Raw genomic sequence first — 21,733 nt, forward strand, 5'->3', positions numbered from 1 at the left:
TCCAATTCGTCCATGCCGATCAAATATCCCAAACCAATCTAGTCCCACCTGCCAGCTCTGGCCCACATCCCTTCAAACCTTTCCTGTTCATATACCCATCTAGATACCTTTTAAACATTGCAATTGTACTAGTCTCCTCCACTTCCTCTGGCAGCTCATTCTATGCACGTACCACCCTCTGTGTGAAAAGGTTTCCCTTAGGCCCCTTTTATATCTTTCCCCTGTCACCCTAAACCTACGCCCTCTAGTTCTGGACTCCCCCACCCCAGGGAAAAGACTTTGTCTATTTACCCTATCCATGCCCATCATGATTTTATAAACTTCTGTAAGGTCACCCCTCAGCCTCCGACACTGCAGGGAAACCAGCCCCAGACCTATTCAATCTCACCTTATTGCTCAAAGCTTCTAACCCTGGTAACATCCTTGTAAATCTTTTCTGAACCCTTTCAAGTTTCACAGCATCCTTCCGATAAGAAGGAGACCAGAATCGTACACAATATTCCAAAGTAGCTTTGAAGTAAATGCTTTGAGAATTCTGGTAATATTTAAAAAATGCAACATAAATGCAAGTCTTTCCTTTTTCTGGCACTTTCCAAGTGTATTTTTTAGCATTTTTGAAGGCTGTACCTTCAGCTGTCTAGACACTAAGTTTTGGAATTTCCTCCTTAAACCTTGCCACCTATCCATTTTTCCCTCTTTTAAGATTTCCTTTACAACCTACTTCCTTCACCAAACTTTGGACAGCCAACTCAAGTCTTGTTAAACCAACTGTGAGACATTGGGAACATGTTGCGATGTTAAATGTGCATTATAAGTGCTTCATTCAACTCCTGCAAACAACCTTCTTGAATACTTCATTTCCATGTACTTTTAGATGAGGTACTTTAATTTCTTTTTTAAATTGGAAATCCTGTTGACAGTAAAGGGCTTCTTTTATGTGTGAAGGAGGACCTATTTTCTGGATTGCAGAAGGTTCCTTTACAATTGTGGAAGTTTTATTTTACAAAGGCAATAGCTAAAGAAAGTTCTGGGAATTCAAAATAAAAGTACTGAAAAAAGCTTTTTTTTGCTCAAAAGTAATTCCAGATTATTTGCTATCAATAATGCCATGCCATCCTTTGTGTCTAAGCTCTGAGCTCTATATGTGATAATGCATCTTGAAGTGGTTTATCCTTGCTGAAGCAGATGTTCTTCATTAGTTAGGCTTCAGCTAAAACTGGCCCAGTATCTGGTATTCATAGGTAGTGAGTTGTTAGGACTATCCACATGGAGGTTGATTTTGTCTGTATCGGGATGCCACCCTGATATTCAACTTATTTCCAGGCTGTTTCACTTCAAGCTTGCAGTAAGTGCAATTATCTTTAAAGTAAGCAATTCTTTATTATCAAGGAAACCAAAATGTAATTCAGTGTTTACTGAGCAGGAACATTTACCTGTAATCATTAAATGCTTCGTATCTAGTTTTTATGGTCATCAGTTCAAAACATTCAAATGATGGTGCTGGGAAAGGTCTAGCCACTCATTTCTGCCTAAACTTCCTGCTGCATAAAACTTCTAACAAATGTACCTTTTCCAGTTCTGAAAGTCACCTGCCTGATTGTTACGTTTTCTGTATAACTGCATCCTGACCTGTTTGTTATTTCTGACATTTTCTGTTTATATTCCAGATTTTGGGCATCCACAGTATTTGGCCTTTCTGTAGACTATTGTGTTGATATATAAATTATTACAATATTGCTTTCACAATTGCTATCAACTTGAAAATTGAAGATGAAGAATTGGTGATTCACTTTTCCAAGATTGCCTCGTTGCCTAGTTGACCAATTTTAGAACTGTTCTGTAATGGTGTATAGGAGTATATACACAGGAGTAGGCAATTAAACTCCTCGAACTTGCTTTGCCATTCAATAATATCATGGCTGTTCTCGCCTCTGCCTCAACTTCACATTTCTGCAAGCTCTCTATAATCATTCAACCCGTTAATAATTAAAAATCTATCTCCTCCTTAATGTCCCGGCATCCACCACACTCTAGAATAGTGAATTTCCCTTCTGGGAGAAGTCATTTTTCCTCATCTCCTTTAAATCTGCTACCACTTTTTCACAACACTATGACCTCATTCTCAATTGCCCTTGAAGAGGATCTTCTCCACATCTGCTTTGTCAATCCCGTTTAGTATCTCATATACCTCAATTAAATCTTCTCTCGTTCTTCCAAACTCCAGAGACTATAAGCCTACTCACTCTCTTCACAAGACACATCTCTTAAATCTCAAATCAATCCAGTAACCTCCACTGAACTTCCTTCAAAACTGTAAACAGTAGTCCATATGTGGTCCTATTAATACCTTGTACAGTTGTAGCAACACTTCTCTATTTTTGTTCTGTATTCCTTGAGCAATAAATACCAAAATTCCATTTTCCCTGCTGTAACTGCATACTAGTTTGCAGTGATTCATACATGAGGACACCCAGATCCCTCTGCACTGAAGCACTGTGAAGTTTCTCTCCATTTCAATAAGAAGTTGACTTTCTATTCTTCTAACCAGAATGGATAACTTATTCACATTAAACTTGATCTGCAAAATTTTGGTCCACTTACCTAATCTGTCCATATGTGAATTTCTCATTTCATTATTTTAGCTTATTTTTCAACTTATTTTACTGACTTCTGCAAATGTGGCTGTTGTACATTCTGTTCCTGCATCTGAGTCATTAATATAGATTGTAAATACAGATAATCCCTAGGTTGTGAACAGCTTCCGTTTGAAGTCAATTTTTACGGCAAGTCAGAATTAATGCAGGACAGTATTAAGTAGCGGTTCATAAGCACAGGGAATGTTCATATGTTAGATCTTTAAAATTACACCCCTATATTCGGAAGTACAAAGTTTGTAGGTTAGATGTTTGTAAATCAGGGAACCCCTTAGTTGGAGCCCGAGGGCCAAACCTTATGGCATCCCACTAGTTACATGTTGCTAACCAGTAAGTGTCCCATTTATCCTGACACTCTGCTTTCTGTTGGTTAGCCAATCTTTCATCCAAGCTAATAAGTTACCCCCGAATTCACGTGATTTGACCAGGTGCATTAACCTCTTTGTGTGGCACGTTATTCATTTGTGGAAATTAGAAAACTAAAATAGAGTTTTGTTCCTATACAGTCTTTATTGAAAGTGCTTCTTTGATTTGGTTTGATTTATTTCATTTGATTGATTTATTGTCACTCGTATTAATTACAAATACAGTGAAAAGTGTTTAGTGTCGCCACACTCCGGTATTATCTTAAAACACAGAAAATAGACCAAAATACAGAATATAAAGCCATAAAAATAAACCAATAAAGTTCAACTTAAAATCTTATCTCAATAAAGTTAGGTGGTCTTTGGAACAGCTCCCTCTTCTAGCTCAGCCATGGGCCTGGATGCTGGCTCCTCCACCCCAATGCGTCAAGTTCATGCTGCTAAACTGTGCTTTGCTGTGCTGCTGCCAATGGAAAAAGAGTCGTCACTCTCCAACATTATCTCACTTCCACACAACACCGCCACAGACATGAGTTCACACCGGGCTGACCTGATCGATGCAGCTGCCACTGGTGCAGCAAGGTCCTGCGCTGAGACCAAACTCTCCATCTCCACCATCAGATGCCCAGGCCTAACTGTGGACCTCAAGCCTCAATTCAGACTGCAAGTCTGGACTAGAGGATTAAGCCTGGGACCTGCTCCTCACTTGCCGGGAGACCTCAGGCTGGGGTGGAGCCACATCTGCTTTGCCCTGGCATTGCTGCTGCTGGACGCCGCCTCGTTCAACGTTTAATCAGCCTCACTGTTCTCTAGGCCAACGCTGCCATCTTTTTCTGCAATTCTGCACAGGGCCTGCTCTTGCTGATTTCCACATGCGAAGCATGAATCTATCTTCAATTGTTTTCCATCATGTGTAGCAAAGAATTTAAAACTCAACAATATATTGTATCGCAGTGTATTTTTGTCTTACATCAGAATGATTCCACTAAGTTAGAATGCAATCATTTGTTCCATGATTCCTCCATTAAAAATAGTGTATTCATGTCTTTAAACAATGAAGAAATTTGCTGTGTGTAGTACATTTATTTTCAAAATTAGCTAATTTATTATGAATGTATTATTTAGATTTTCTTTATATGTTCTATATTTGGAGATGAAAATTGGGAAACAGTAATAGCACTCTATTTTTCTCAAAGAAAATCACAAGTTTAGTTCATTTTTTATATTCTTTAATGTATTTGGGGCAACCAGGGATGGCTCATAAATATTAGCCTTGCAAGGGTTGCCCACCACCTGAGAGTGAGTTTTTAAAAAAAGTCAATGAAGTCATTTTTGGCACAAAAGAGAGCCCAACAAGTCCATGCAGACTCCCTGAAGAGGGATCCGGTTAGGTCCATCCCTCCCACACAGTCCTCTAATAGTGTAAGTTTGTTTTCATTTTGAAATAACAGTTTGTACTTTCATCATCTCATGACAACAGATTACAAGTCGTTACCTGGCATTACCACCTCCTGTGTTTAAAACAAAACGTTCTTCTTCTCATTCCTCCTGCATCTCTTTCTTTAAACTTTAAAACTTAGTCCCGGTCCTTGTATCATCAGCCAGTGGGAGAAGTTAACAGCCAAGGTATTCGGCATCACCTGAAGCACCAGACATAACAAAGTCACTCTTAATTCAGAAACCCACAAAGATCTGGGAATCTGTCAAAATTGGGAAAGCTGTCCCATAGATGGTTCCAGCAGAAATGCTTGGAAAATCATACCTACACAACACAAGCTGCATCAGTTTAAGAAGTCAGCTCATCCCCGACTCAAGAACAGTTGGGGATAGGCAACACTAGCCTCGCCTGCAATGCCAACAGCCATAAAAGAATCAATGAACAAATACATTACAATCAATAAAATATTACATCTATGCCTATTAAGGTGTTAGGCCTTAAATTATTCCTGTCCTTTCTCAACCATGTCCTTCGTTTTCTGTGCTTTGGTTATTTCAGTTTGACAAACCTCTTTTTGTTTTATTAGTTACCTTTAATTGCTTTAAGGATATTATTCCAATCAAGATTTGGAAAAGATATCAACTGTGTGATAGTAAATAGTACAAAATTTTGATAAGCAGTATTAAAGAATAGTGTTGTAAAAGCAGACTTGTGGAAAATGAAGAGGTAACAATTACTTAAATTTTGTCTTGAATCTATTATAATATAAGCACATTCCAAGTGTTTGTTTTGATTTTTAGCTGCGCCTTTTAGAACCAGTCTTTCCAGAGATGGAAAGAACAAAAACAAATTCTGTCTTTGTGAATGCTGTTTAGAGTTCTTTGACATACATCACACTGAAGTTTTATCACCATGTTTTTCTTGGTGTTTTGTGGATTAAGTTGCTCTTCCTTTAACTCCAGATCATCTTTGCCTGCAATCATTAAATACAGCAGCCAGATAAGAAGACTTGTAATTTATAAAATAAATGAATAGTCTGTGAACTGAAATAGTATAATTGGACAGACTGGTATTATTAGTATATATAGCACCATCTGTTGGCTGGACTCATTATTCAAATTGTACTTTTCACTGTGCAGTACTCATTATTCAAATTTTACTTTTCAGGGTCCATAAGGAAGTACACATAGTTTCATAGTAATAGAAGCAGGAGTAGGCCATTTAGCCCGTCTGACAAGCACAGTCCCAGGCAGCTTAACCCTGGGGAAAAAGACTAAGTGCATACATCATATCTATGCCCCTCATAATTTTATACACCTCAATAAGGTCACCTGTAATTCTCCTACGTTTCAAGGAATAAAGTCCTATTCTGGCCTCTCCCTATAACTAAGGCCTACTAATTCTGGCAACATACTTGTAAATCTTTTTTGCATTCTTTCTAGTTTAACAATGTCTTTCCTATAGCAGGGTGACCAAAACTGTACACAATACTCCAAGTGCTGCTTCACCAACAACTTATACAACTGTAACATGACATCCCAACTCCTTTACTTAGTGCCTGTACCGTTGAAGGCCAGCATGCTAAATACTTTCTTCACCACCCTGCCTACCTGTGCCGCTGGTTTTAACGAACTATATATTGGTACTCGGTCCCTCTGTTCCACAATATTTTCCTTTTGTGTGTACATTTACTTTATTGAAGGTATATTGGGTAAATGCATTGTGTGGTACTAAGCCATCTGAATTGAATGGTCTCTGCGGTTCAATCCCACTGCACTGAGTTAGTGAATTTCAGTTAGAGCAAAATGGGATCCTTCATTTGTCCTTTGGACCTGATTTTGAGGTCATGAATTATTCTGGGAATTTGTGGACAAGGATGAGATTAAACTTGCTTGTTCTGCGTTCTGTAACTGAATGACTAACCAGAGGAAGAGTTCCAATTATTGCGATGCTGTCAAAATGACATTGAACTTCAGTGTGCTTAGTGAAAAGTGCTAAAATTTTGTGAACAAGCTATTACAGGGCATTTTATACTAACTGACAGTAATTAAGTGAAATAGTATGCAGTGGGCTCTCCTAAACCAGAACAGCATGTTTATGCCACAGACTTTATAACCAAGTCAGGAGTCAACTGTATGAATTTCATTGGAACAACAAGGCTCATAATAGTTTGGATTTCACACAGCATTTGAATTCATACAGTGTTAAACTGGGTTAAAAGGTGGTCAGAGTGCCTTTTACCTCATGAACTCCATAAAAATGTCTTTAGAATTCTTTGAGGTTTCAGAAACATTGGATTTGGAGTAGATCATGCAACCTCTCAAGCCTGTTCATTTGATTCTATTTATCTATCTTGATTCCATGTCCTTGGGTCTGCTAGATATTTTCTAATTAACCTGTTCTGAGATGTTATCACAAATCTAGGTTCAAGGTGAAACTGAAACCAGGCTTCTTGCTCAGAAGTATGAGCACCACCACAGCATTTCAAGAGCCCTCACCCTTAGTTCACCCAAGAATTTTTAATCATCCTGTTCAGGGATGTTTATGTCACACATCTGTAGCAGTCGGTATTTGAATCTGGGCCGCTCAGCTCAGAAGAATGGGCACTACCAGTGTGCAACAAGAGCTCTAAAGCCTTCTGCACCAAGTATTCCCTGGCGATGTCTCATCCAAGTGCTAGCTAAGCCTGAGTCTACTTAATGTCCAAGATCAAACAATTTCAGACAACCATGGCTGGTTTTGCATCTTTTTAGGTCGCTTCTCTAACAAAAAACTTATCATTCTCAGCAGTTAAATTTTCAGTTGACTTAGTTTCACTCACTGTCAATGAAATTTAACATTGCCTACTGAAGTTAAGTTTTACTTGCTTTGAGTTCACTGGTGCATATGCATGTAATGCAGTTCAAGTCGGGCAACTGCAGTGTAAATGCAATATTAATAATGTCCCAGTATATCTATTAGTGAATTGACCTTAGTCCATTTATATTTATGTAAAAGAATGATTTCAAGAAGTAAAAGGTCTGTGCCAGCCCTGGGTTCCTGGAATTTCTTGATTTGTGCAGTTGATAGCAACTGGAAGGAAAGGCCAATAATAGTGAAAGCCACTTTTTCAGATTTTGCTTTTTTTATTCACTGCACAATCTTTCAATGTATTGGAGAATTTCTGATGAAAGAAATAGAAATTAATACATGTTATTGTGCCTTTTGTGCTGAGAACTGTTTTGGCTAGGCATTTAAGCAAGACAGTGCACAAATGAAAAGTAAGAGACCCAAAATGTTCCAAGCAAATTTAACATATTTTGGCCTGTGGATATTATCTTTAATTCATGTTTAATTGCAAATGAAGAATATTTTAGAATTAAATGAAAGAGGCATCGCTTGTTTTCTCATGTGTCTGTGTTCCTTACACTTTTTCATTTTAATTTTAGAGCTTGTTGATTTTAAAATTGTTTTGCACAAAAATCCCAATTAAGCAACTGAACTAAATTTCAAATTGACTTTGAGTTATGGCAAAAAAACTGGATTTGTTTTGGAGGGGTGAAACTGGAGCATATTATTGAAAAAGGTGATGTTGATTAATATATTATTCTGTTTTGAGACTTCTGAAGGTAGATATTTTGTAAGTTAAACTTAGAAAGATTGGTACAGATACTAAAATGACTGGATAGCTGTGAAAATTTTTTATTGATTGCCTTTCCCTCCCTCGTTAGGTGCAACAAGAGAAATTGGTTCAGCATTAACCAGAATGTGTATGAGACACAGAAGTATAGAGTCTAAACTTCGTCAATTCTCAGTGTAAGTTATTTTGCTCTTGTAAATGTTGAACAATGAGTGCATTGTATTGAATAATTATTTATGGATTATTTGTTTTAATTGGCCAACCTCTGCTTAGAGTGATTGTAGGCTTGAAGATGATCTGGCTAAATTACACAGGTGCTTATTTGGGGGCCTAGTTTTCAGGAAAATGTGAGTGTTCTCTCAACTGACCTAATTCATTTTCTACTTTTATTTATTTTCAATTTGCCAAGTGACATCAGATTATAGTTTTGAATTTCTGTTTAGGCATTGAATTGGGTTACTTTACATTTCATTTATGAGCAAGTTTATTTGGAGAACTGTTATATGAGCACTATATTAAAACATTCAAAGGAAATCTTTGCTAATCATATTGAGAGCACATTTTAATGCTGCATGTTAAAATCAGTATTGAAAACAGTTATTTTTAAAATGTCAATTAGCATAATTCAGCATTCCCATTAAATAACTTGCATTTACAACAATTAGATTATGCAGGTATCTTTGTACATTCAAAAAAAAAAGTTATCTCTTCTGATCTTAACATTATTTGGTTAACTTAGAGCTCTGATCGATTGCCTGATAAATCCACTTCAGGATCAAATGGAAGAATGGAAGAAAGTGGCCAACCAGCTGGATAAGGATCATGCAAAAGGTACACATGGCTCAGGACTCTTACTTGCAAAATGCTGAAAATACCTCCAGTCAAACAGATGCGAAGTGCTGTATTTATTTAGACCGATTCTAATCTTGTTTCATCATAATGCTTTGAGAGTGAATAAGCTAATATATAATTAACTCTCTTTGTGAGCCAATCCTTATTCCAAGTTAACCAAAAATTGCACGCTATAGATTTATCACGTCGATTACCTTAATGTGTTGTTTTGGTGAAATTTGTAGATAGTCATGAAGATCGGTTTAACATGGTCCACCATGGTCTTCCATCTCTGTGTGTCAAATTTCACCTTTAAGACACTTCTCCAAACCTCCTGTTACACTCAGCTTTTGGATGTTGGTCTTCATGTTGCTTCAGTTGCTTGGTGCTGTATTTTCTTTTGTAATGTTGTGATGTCTCTATACAAGTATGAGTATTAATTTTAGATTGAAGTAATGCTACTTAGCTATAAAGGTATTGAATTTAATTTAATGTACTGGAAAGATCAGTAGATTGAGTAGCAATCCTAAACACTTAGAAACAGCAGAGTGCGCTGTTTCTAACTTGCAGTATAGTAGGAAAGAAATATATAAATGTTTGTAGTAGGGGCGTCGCACAGTCATAGAGTTAGAAACAGACTCTTTGGTTCAACCCATCCATGCCAACCAGATGTCCTAAATTAATTTAGTCCCATTTAACAGTGTTTGGCCCATATGCCTCTAAACATTTCCTATTCATGTGCCCATCCAGATGTCTTTTAAATGTTGTAGTTGTACCAACCTCTGGCAGCACATTCCACCCTCTGCCTGAAAAGGTTGCCCCTTAGATCCCTTTTTATATCTTTTACCTCTCACCTTAAACCTATTCCCTCTAGTTTGGACTCTACCCTGGAAAAAAGACCGTGGCTATTCACCCTATTCATGCCCCTCATGATTTTATGAACCTCTATAAAGTCACCCCTCAGCCTCTGATGCTCCAGGGAAAACAGCCCCAGCCTATTCAGTCATGTACAGTCACAACATGACCTCCCAACTCCTTCACTCAATGCACTGACAAATAAAGGCAAACATACGAAACACCCTCCTCGCCACCCTGTTAATATACACCCTATGGTCTCTTTGTTCAGCAACACTCCCCAGGACGTCACCGTTAAACGTGTAAGTCTGGCCCTGATTTGCCTTTGCAAAATGCAGCACTTTACATTTATCCAATCTGCCACTCGGGTCATTGGCCCATCTGATCAAGGCGTTGCTGAAGTTCATATAGACAACATCCTCCGTTCTGCCATCATCAAACTTCTTTGCTAATTTAGGCAAATAATTCAATCAAGTTAACAGGACACGACTCCCTACGCACAAAGCCATGTTGACTCTCCCTAATCTGGCCTTGCCTTTCCAATTGCATGTAAGTCCTGTCCCTCAGAATCCCCTCCAGTAACTTGCTCACCATTGACATAAGGCTCATCAGTCGATAGTTCCCTGCCTTTTCTTTACTCCCTTTCTTGAATAATGGCACCACATTAGCCACTCTCCAATCTTCCGGCACCTTACCCAAGGCTATTGGTGATACAAATATCTCAGCAAGGAGCCCATAAATCACTTCCCTAATTTCCCACAAAAAAGGAGAGAAATACAGAAATATCTGTAGTAGGGAATGTAGCCTATAGATCTTGATAGACATTTTCTTTGCTTTAAGAATATAAGAAAGCTCGACAAGAAATCAAAAAGAAATCGTCTGATACATTGAAGCTTCAGAAGAAGGCAAAGAAAGGTATGTTATCTCAATGTACATTTGCATTTCTGTTTCTAACATCCCTATAGTACAAGTATCAATGGATATATCGCATAACTGCAACAGTTTTGAAACTACTTCTTCTACCCCCCCCAAAGCAGTTTATTGATACCAAGTAATGAATATTGTGTCAAATTAATGTTATTCAGTAAGAGGTAGGCAAGTAGAACATATTAACACACTACAGCTGTTTACTATGGCCAGAATAAATCAGTTGAATTAAGTAAAGTAATTCAAGAAAATCAAAGTTGTGTCTTTTAAAAAAAGAAAATGATTGGCAGTTCTTTTGAATTCTGCTAATAAAAATCAGTGACACCATTATAAGTGTCACAAGCATGATGTTATCTGTGTTACCGCTTTGTGAATCTCAGGAAATCCAAATAGCTCATAATCTTATTACCCCAAGGGATCAGACCAAAGCAGTGAAGTTTTATCTACTTTATTATCACAAAAATAATTATCAATGAGAAAGACCTTACAAATGTACTCTTTTGCAGGAACTTTCAATCCTCTATTCCAGTATCTATGGCTATATGGATAATTCCTTTATTCAAATGGTGGACCAGTTTTTTTTCACATGCTAATCTATCCTCACTTATTTAATGTTCAGTATTTTAAGGTGTTTACAGTAATAGATTATTGCAAATGGGTACTTATGTAATGTCTCATATTTTTATTGGAAACCTGGTCCATAATGAAGAAAGCAAATTTCATATAGACATATAGAATCAAAAAGGTTTAACGGTCGATAGTTCTCTGCCTTTTCTTTACTACCTTTACTACCTGACATATAGAATCAAATTCTTCAATAATCAATTGCAAAATACATCTTTTTGCATTTTTAAAAATTTATCTTCCATATTTGCTAAGAGTTAGCCCAGATCTGAATTTGTTCTCTAAAAGCATGTCTTATGCATTTTATTTTAGTGTCAAAAACTTTATCCTTCATAAACAATGTGTTGCTTTTGTATCATGCTCTGATATTATACAAGTATATCAGCCATTGAATATCAATGGTTATGTACGCAACATCCTTTATAACTATAAATAGTGCAAAGATAATTCTAATCACCAAATACTATTTTAGCACTTCTAAAAAGTGCTTATTGTTTTTGGTCATATCCAATTTACGTTTAGTTTCAACTTACTATGACACAATGAAACAGTTCATTGTTCTAAACTGATCCCAGAAATTAATTCATTATAGCTGTTTTTATTCATTCAAGAAAAAAACTTTGTGAGCAAAGAATGCCTATTATTTAAATCAGTTCTATTAAAACGGGTATTAATTGTATATTGGGTTTCTGCATGTTTATGATCAGAATGCAACTTCTGGCGCAAGTTAAGAAATTAGGCCATTGTAGTATATGATCATGACACAGATGTGCTTTAAGCCTCTAATCTAAAATCATTGTAAGAATTTTGTCCTGCATAGAAAATCCAACTTCGTTGAATCCTTTGTTGTGATTTTTCCAGAATTTAAATTAACGTTTTATGTTAGTTTAAGGATAGTATTCCTACATGCATTGTTGCACAAAATTTCCATTTCTCCTGAAATCCAACTTTAGCGTGCTTATCAATACTAAAACCTATTTCTTGAAGGATGAATATTTGAGATCACACAAAATACTAAGGTTTAGTTCATGTCACAGCTGTCTCACAACTTGTCTAGTTTTTTTTCCAAATTATTAAATTTCTTTTCCATGGATAAGAAAGTTAAGTGGACAACACAAATTGTCTTGAGTGAAAAGTTTGTAAAAAATGTATTAGTGTTTAAAAAATAGAGGAGAATTGGGATTTGTGACATAAAGTTGTCTGATAAATTTTAGCCATACATTATTTGATTTATAAATTACAAAGAGAAATCCCAACATATTGTATCCTAACAAAGAAATGTAAGTGGTGTGGGGGTATAATCCACAAAAGACTTGGATGCTGTTCAGTTCTGATTTATTAACCTGCCCCCAGTCTCAGTGTTAAATATTGCCACATAATCATTTCTTATGCATTTGTGGAGATCTGAAAAAAATTAAATTGATCAATATCAGTTTTCTGAGTTCTTTAATCCAACCTATACAGCTCTGCTGTGCACATGAAGGGCTGGTGATGTTGCTGCTGTTTCACATATATTGAATCTAATAATCATAAGTACCTGCCCTCATAAGTAATAACACCTACGATTGTAATGATGGGTGATGTTTGCTGAGCAGGAGGAAAAGTGATGAGGATGGGGATCAAACAAAGATATAGAGTTAAAGACACTGGAAATTAATGTTTAAATTCCAAAAAATCAAATTATTGAGTGATGAACTTCAAAATAAAATCATTCTGTAGGTTGCTTTTAATGTTTTGTTCACAGCTGCAACTATTTACATGTTAACATACAATTTTTATTCCACTAATATTTTATGTTAAACTGTTATCTTTTCCAAGCTGGATGAAGCTTCCATTAGCAGTGAATCCCTCGCTCTTCTGTGGGCCATTCACAATCTGGTTTATAATTGAGGTGACTAGCTGTTGCTTGCATTTTCGGTTTTCTTTCTCCTATTGTAAGTCTAATCTTGCCACTTAAAACAAAGATCACAATACTGATTTCCAAACCATATCAACTGAATAGAATATGTAGATTAGCAGGTTTTGAGAAGATTTGTAGCTCAGGTTGAGGTTTTGGATCTAGGTTTGCTTGCTGAGCTTGGAGGTTCATTTCCAGACGTTTCGTTATCTTACTAGGCAACATCTTCAGTGGGCCTCATTCAAAGCAATGCTGAAAATTCCTGCTTTCTATCTATATGTTTGGGTTTCTTTGTGTTGGTGATGTCATGCAGTAATGCAGAGACTTGAGCAAACAGCTCTGCCAACCATCTAACCCAAACTCTGGGTCCGCTATGTGGATGACACTTTTGTCATCACTAAATCAAACAAGTTAGAGGAAACCTTCAAGACCATCAATAATACCCTTATACTGGCATAAAATTCACTAAAGAGGAGAAAACTGCCATTCCTAGATGTCACAGTAGAGCGAACAGCCAATGGGGAACTTCAAACCAGCGTCTACAGAAAAACAATGCATACGGACCAAATATTGAACTACAGAGGCAATCATTCCTACACCCACAAACAAAGCTGCATCAGAACATTATTTCAACGAGCCAACACGCACTGCAGCACAGAGGAATTATGCAGAGCGGAGGAAAATCACCTATACCATGTATTCAAAAAGAATGCGTACCCAATGAATACAGTCCGCTGATTTCCCAGCAACAAACCCAAACAAGCAGACAAAACAAGTTCAGAAACCCTAGCCACTCTCCCCTACATCAAAGACATCTCGGAAATGACTGCCAGACTACTCAGACCCCTTGGCATCATGGTAGCCCACCAACACACTAATTCAGCAGCTAATGAACTTGAAATACCCCTGTACAGACGATGAGCAAAACTAATGTCATTTACAAATACTGTGCAAGGACTGTAACAAACACTACATTGGACAAACAGGCAGAAAACTAGCCACCAGGATACATGAACACCAACTAGCCACAAAAAGACATGACCCTCTCTCACTAGTATCCTCACATACAGATGAGGAAGGACACCATTTCGACTGGGACAACACATTCATCCTAGGACAAGCCAAACAAAGACACGCACGAGAATTCGTAGAAGCATGGCATTCCAACTGAAACTCTATCAACAAACACATCGAGTTAGACCCCATCTATCACCCCCCTGAGAAAAGGAACAGGAAGTGACTTCACCACAGGAAATAACATCACCAACCCAAAGAAACCCAAATATATAAATAGAAAGCAGGAATTTTCAGTATTGCTTTGCCTGAGGCCCACTGAAGATGTTACCTCGTAAGGTAATGAAATGCCTGGAAATGAGCCTCCAACTTCAGCAAGCAAACCTACATCCAGAATATGTAGAATTGGTGAGTTTGCATTTATAAACTTTGAATCCTAAACACTTGGTTCTTGCATATCTTTTTCAATTATTCGAATTAACAATTTGACTGATTTTATTCTTTTTAAACAAATCCATTGATATTTTCTCTACCTATCCTCATCACAGCCTTTACTTTGACGCACCCTAACAAGAAGGAGCGTTTTCGTTTTCCGAATCTCAATACTAGTTGAACATATATAGAAAATAGAACAGTACAGCACAGGTAGAGGCCCTTCATCCTACCTAGTCTGTGCCAACCATGATACCATTTTAAACTAAATCCATCTGCCGCACGTGGTCCATATCCCCCTCTTCCCTGCCTGTTCATGTGTCTGTCAGTGACTCTTAAACATTGCTATTGCATCTGCTTCTACCACCTCCCCAACAGTGCTTTCCAGCCATCACCATCAAAATAACTTTCCTCACACACATGTCCTTTAAACTTTACCCCACTCAGCTTTAAACCTAGTATTTGACATTTCTACCGTGGAAAAAATACTCCCGACTATCCATCCTGTCAATGTGTCTCATTATTTTATATATTTCTATCAGGTCACTTAGTAAATATCATCTTGCTTCCAAACTCTTGAGACCATACTTGCATGGATGCTGCACAGTAACTGTGTGAAATGGCTTCCTTAAGCAGTTGCTTAATGTTTTTGAGGTATTTTACCTTCCCAGGTAATTTGAGGTAGAGTGGACACTTTTCAGGCCTGAGATTGGCCACCATTGGGACTTTTGCAAGTTTGCACAGTACTCATGTGAACCATAGTTCAAAGATACCTTTGGTGTACCATAATACTAGGTTAACCTTGCAAGATGAACAAATTCTTGATAATGCCTATCTTGTATTGTGTGGAACTTTATAAATCCCATAATATATGTATATATAGGCTGATGAAGGTGGACTTGCAGTAAACAGTTTGGAGAATCCACTAGTTAGTTTCTCAAGTAGAATGTCAGGCAATACATTTTGTGAATCGGTATTCATTGAACTTATGCACTTTGCAACTCATACTGTCAAGGACAGTTTTTTTTATGGCAACAGTATTTAGTCAGATAATTGATGGAGTCTTGTGATCTCCAAATCTTGTGTTTGTCGTCATTTTTGTTGATTTCCAGACATTTTGGATAGAATGAGCCTGAAGCTCTGTGCATACTTCTGATAGGTAGAGGATACATTCAATTTCTGAATCTGCCGTTACATGGAAGGATTTCCTTACAAACCATTATACATTCTATCCTGCGCTCAAATTCACTTTGAAATGGAACAGTCCAACATCCTCCTTTTCTTCAGTGTGCTTGTAGATAAATATACTATTGGGTTTTGTCTTCCTGTTGACTACAAGACTAGTTTCACTCGAATTTCTGTGTTGAACTCTAGAGAATATGTTTCAAAAGGTTCTGCAGTCACTTCAGTCAATTCAGAGTAGTGATAGATGCTTTTCTGAAGAAGAATCACTGTACCGAAATGTTAACTCTGATTTCCCTCTACAGATGCTGTCAGACCTGCTGAGTTTTCCCAGCAATTTCTGTTTTTGTTTCTGATTTCCAGCATCTGCAATTGTTATGCATGTTTTTCGATTGGATTGGAAACAAGGGAGATCAATGTTCAAAAATTTCAGGTGGCATGTCAAGTGCTTGAAGTTTCTGGCAGTCATGTTGATATTGAAACATTTTCTGCTATTTATTTAGGGTGAGGCAATTTGCCTTTTGATAGTATTTGATCAGTAATTCAAGAGCGGGAGCTCCTTCCTCTTCATTATGTAATTTACAATTCCAAATATTCTTCCAGTGATGGATTGCATTACTTTTGCAGATTATTTTGTGGTGTAAATCATTTGTGATGACTAAAGGAATCTCTTTTTGTTGCTCCATTTGAGAGCACTGATCTACAGTGAAACAGATCCTTTATCAGTTTGTTATCCATCCATAAATATAGATCTATTTTAATGTAATTCAATTCAATGAATTACATGGTCCAAACTCAAGTTATTTGCATTCCCATTCATGATGGTACTATTCAGCTTTGATTTTTCGTGAACTGGCATTTGTTTTTATTCTGGAAAAAAAGACTTGCTGTCAAAGTGGAGGATCATATTCTATATTCAAACTAGAATATTTTCAGCTGGGAGTTGGTTATTGCACAATAATAACTTTTATGTTGAAATCTTCTCTTGGTGGTTGATATGTGTTTTTAAAAGACCTATATGAGACGTCAACTTTAATTCCTACAGATATATATGTCATACTTCAATGTATACATACTATTCCTTCATTGAGCTTCGTTTTAGAACTATTCTTATAGGATAGAGGCATACCTGTTAAAGCAACGTTTTTAATTTAACAAAAAATGATGGCATGAACCTGCTGTGGTAAAACTTCACAATTTCAGCTGTACCTTTTCTGAGTTTGGAAAGTTTATGACCTTACAGGATAGAAATTTGATCATCTAAAGCATCCTTAGATCATCTAGTATCAGTCATAAGCTAAAAGAAGTATAACTCCTACTTTTAATGGAAAACGAGCATTTTCTGAAAACCTAAAGGGAAATTAAAAGCAAGACCTCATTTTTGCAAAGCAAATGGCAAAGTATTGTCCATCATCCAGCAGTTTGTTGCTATCTGGCACTTGTGGCGTATCCTGTTCTTGCCACAAATTACTTGCTTTCTTAAGGGCATAAGTAACAATCTGTGTATTAAGCTCAGTTATTTTCTCAGCAAATCCTGGGCACTAGCCTCATCTCATAATTAGAGCAATTCTGTTTATCCCCAATCTATATTCGATCTCCCCACCAATTTTCTTTAGTCAAGAGTGTGGTGCAGGAAAAGCACAGCAGATCAGGCAGCATCTGAGGAGCAGGAGAATTGACGTTTCAGGCATAAGCCCTTCATCAGGACCTGCTGCTCGGATGCTACCTGATCAGCTGTGCTTTTCCAGCACCACACTTTTGACTCTGATGTCCAATATCTGCAGTCCTCTTTTTCTCCTAACCAATTTCTTTTAGCCATATTCCAAGGTTATCTCCAAGTCCATACACGCTTATTTTGTTTAATCATTTTTTAGTGAATCCTGTCTATTTAATCAGCTCCTACTTGTTCAAATGCTGTAATTCTGCACTATGATTCAGCAATTATATCTACAGCTGTTGTGAAGTTTAGGGGTCATGAGTTTGCTAGTTATTACTCACCCCGTAATCACTTGAGAATAAGCGTAAAATCATTTCAGATACTTCCTTAGTGTCAGTTTTATGGAATGTTGTGTTCCAGATTTAGGAAGTTGTTTTCTTAACTGATTATGAATCATTGAAAATAATTTAATTTATCTGTGTGATAAATTTAACAAGTCAAGATTCTTCCTGAAACTGACAGGCTATTTCAGACCTCTGAAAGAAGTATAAACTGAGCCTGGAAATTAGACTTCCAGTGATGAAGCACATTACTTCTGTGAATCACCTTTTCTTAGCAAAGATCTAGAGCCCATTCTCTTGGGGTTATACACAGAAATTTGTTCTGCTTATTTCAATGCATTTATTGTTCATTGCAAAATTCTCCTATTCCCTTCCTTGTGCCTAAATTTCCCAGCAAAACTGATTTCCCCGAATGCTATTCTTTACTCAGACAGTTGGAGATTGCTTTCATACACTTATTCTCTCTATCAGAAAATACATTCTTATCAAGCTTGTTCAGCTTGTTGAGGATATGTGAATATGGACCGATGTTTCATCACACCAAGATAGCAAAACATATTAGAACTATTGTTATCAGGCGTACTTTAATAACTGATGAAAGTCACAAGTATATTTAATCCTATGATGAGTACACAGAAAGCAAAATAACTTGTTTGGAATATTCACTAAAGAAATTGGATTATTCCTCTTATTCCAAAAATAACTCTTTAGTGCTTTTTAAGCAGTCTGATTGTTTGGCTGAGTGTATTTCTTCAACAAATGTGTTGACAGTTTTCAAAGTTTCTGCTTAGAACTAAGTTTTAGCTTAAATGAACACAGAATGCTGCAGGAACTCAACAGGCCTGGCAGCGTCTGTGGAGAGAAACAGAGTTAATGTTTTGAGTGTAATATGACTCTTCTTTTGAGCATGCATACGCAATTGCCACACAGTTCCAACGTTAACAATCACTGCCTTTCACAAAGTGTGCATCAAGATTCGTCCAAGACAGTGGTGAGATGTCAATTGATAGGGATTAACATTTATTTAACAACTTGTTAATGGCACATCTCACCTTAATAATATTCAGACATACATATTGCCAAACACACCAAGCAAACTTACAGGAAAACTTCACATAGAAACCAGGGAGATGACCTGGTGCATTCAGCTTGCCACTTGCTCTGACTGACCTCTATATTGGAAACCGAACACCAAAATCCCAGAGAGTGTTCCATGAGCACCAGTAACAGACATCACATGCTCATGTTGATTTTAGAATTTAGAATCCCTACAGTGTGGAAACAGGCCATTTGGCCCAACTAGTTTAGGATTGTGGAAGGAAACCGGAGCACCCAGAGGAATCCCAGACAGACACTGGGAGAATGTGCAAACTCCACATAGATTGCTGGAATCAAACTCTGGTCCCTACTGCTGTGAGGCAGCAGTGCCACTGTGCTGCCCTTGATATTAGTATCTGACATGTACCAGCCTCCAAAAACCCTCATGGAGCATCTCCAATTCACTAATGGGACTATACGGCATTTCACTTCTCCACCTTGGGCTGTACTGGCCTTGCTTTTTAACACAGTGCCAAAGCCTGGTACAAAGCTAGACATTTGTCATAGTTGTCAGCAGGCCTCAGTTCAAGTTAAGGGAAATAGCTTTTACTTCAGAGATCCTGGTACAATAGATCATCGGCAGCCTCCAATACTAGCCTAGGCCCTTCTTAATGCAGTTAATGTCAAGAAACTCCCCTCATAAAGGCTGAGGAGCCAAATGACAGGTAGCATGTCATTTGTCTGGAATCATTCTGATCTATTGTGGCCTGTATTCCTCCTAGTATGAGAGAGAAAGTGGTATTGAAGAAGATCAAAGTGGATGGCACAACTATTATTATTGGTGCAAGTGGGAGATGCCTAAGCAAGTGAATAGACAATGCAGAAAGCATATAGGCTAATGTTGTGGATTGGGTCAATGACAATGCTTGGGGAAGATGTTGAGGCAGTGGTGAGAGTGGTGGAGCACGAGCCGTGCTGGGAGCTAGGAGTGGCAGAGATAGTGAGTATGGTCGCACGTTGCTAGCAGAACGGAGAAGGACTTTGCCATTCTTTGTACATTGTTGGGCATTCCTCCAGATGGCTGAGACTGCTTTAACTTTAATAGCAACCGTAGACCAGGCTGACATATTCTGAAGTTCTGGAGAAGTCATATTGGACTTGAAATATTAACTCTGTTTATCTTGTCCCTGCTGCTGCCAGAGCTGCTGAATTTCTCCAGCACTTTTTTTTTTCATTTCACATTTCCAGCGTCTGCAGTATTTTGCTTTTAATTGGCATGGTTTGGTGTCATGACCTCCTCTTCTGGACATAGGAAAAGAGGCAGTCCCACCTGTGCACCACCCGTACAGCAGGACCCCCAGGACACTGTCCACAAGCTGAGGTGCTGATTTTCCCTCTGTGTGTCATGTCAGGGGCAAATGCCAGAAACCATGCTGACCGTGCTTGTCTGGGTGCACAATGGGCTTTTAAAATGGCATCAGGTCCAGGGATGCCACTTAATTCCAGGATATCTGTTGAGTGGCAAGTTGCTGTGGCAACACACATGGTAAGGTGCACTGGATCGGACATGAGAGAGGCTATGGGATGTGGTGTACAATTAATGTGGTGAGTTTGGTAAGCAATAAAGAGAAAACTCATTAGGTGTCGCAGTGAGAAATCTGCCAAAATACTTGACACAGTTCTTATATGACCAAAAATATTTAAGATTTAGTCATCTGCAACTGAAGTTCCTTGTGTGTGGTACATTCTAATAAATCTCCTCTGCACTTCTGTAGTCTCTTGATATCCTTCCTAAGTGTCATGCCTGGAATACTCCAACTAAGGTTTATGAAGCCTTAGCATGACTTGCATGTTTTAAAAAGTAAATCTCAATTGACGAGCTGGAATTACAATGTATAGATAATTTGCAACATCCATTATGTCTCGTTTCTGCAGTTATGTAATTTTTTGGAGGGAGACTTTAAAGGCTTTTAATTAACAATTGTAACTTTCTAGCATTGTGCTGATACAAATTTAATCTTTTTTAAACTTATTACAGTAAGTCTTCAATAAATTTGAAAAATGTTGTTCCGAAAATGTTGATTTGTACGAAGTGTGTAGGCATATGGATATCTTTTTTTAATCTGAAAGTCGATGACAGACTCTATGTTTAGTGATTTGCTTTGTTACATTCTTGCATACTTCCATCACAAAGACTTATACTGAATAAGCTGACCAGAAGTGGTGTGTATAAATGGCTGTAAAATGATTACTTAACTTTGTTTAAATTTAATCTATTCATACTTTTGCTAAAATAAATTCCCATCAATTTTTTAATTTGCTGCTTATGGTTTTTCATGTGAATTAAATTAATAGGATAAGCAGGTTACTTAAATTAGGCTTAATGTAAAAAGTGATTTGTGTGTCTTTCTTATATAATTCATTTTTGCCTTTATCTTATTAATACTTATAATTTTTCCTATATTTATTCTTATCTGGTTAAAATAACCAAATGGGATCAATTGTTGTTCAGAAATATACTTGTGGCCTAAAAAGCCATGAGTGTGTCACTGGTACAGTGCTATCAAAAGGTTGATTGGCATTTTAATTGTGCCAATTGCAACAACTTATCAATGGATATACCATGAATGATTGAACCTGCAATGATGAAGTGTAATCAAACAAACATGTAACTTGACTGCAATATTATCATGTAGTTCTATTGAAGTAAAATAGAAGTTTGCACATTCATTTATAAATTGGCACAGAAGTGGATGCAGTTATTATGCATAACACCATGAATAGTTTGACTTATTCTTTTTCCCTTTCTGTACCAAATTTGCTGTGCCATATCTTCTGCTAGCTGATGTTTTTGGTAAG

The 21,733-nt window shown here is 37.3% G+C and overlaps 1 protein-coding gene across 16 annotated transcripts in view; it reads left to right on the forward strand.

The window, feature by feature from the left end:
• The window catches only part of LOC122549183 (protein MTSS 1-like), a 188,343-nt gene that overhangs the window by 131,589 nt on the left and 35,021 nt on the right, over positions 1-21,733 (forward strand). For 8 of the 16 annotated variants that reach the window (XM_043688552.1, XM_043688551.1, XM_043688559.1 and 5 more), the window contains 4 exons: positions 8,168-8,252; positions 8,816-8,907; positions 10,603-10,677; positions 21,717-21,728. In XM_043688552.1, the coding sequence (XP_043544487.1) occupies positions 8,168-8,252; positions 8,816-8,907; positions 10,603-10,677; positions 21,717-21,728 (264 nt within the window). The remainder of the gene's footprint in view (positions 1-8,167; positions 8,253-8,815; positions 8,908-10,602; positions 10,678-21,716; positions 21,729-21,733) is intronic. The other 8 variants (XM_043688553.1, XM_043688563.1, XM_043688561.1 and 5 more) reach the window with 1 other exon arrangement.

Source organism: Chiloscyllium plagiosum, chromosome 4, assembly GCF_004010195.1.
Source record: "Chiloscyllium plagiosum isolate BGI_BamShark_2017 chromosome 4, ASM401019v2, whole genome shotgun sequence".
Classification (NCBI taxonomy): domain Eukaryota; kingdom Metazoa; phylum Chordata; class Chondrichthyes; order Orectolobiformes; family Hemiscylliidae; genus Chiloscyllium; species Chiloscyllium plagiosum.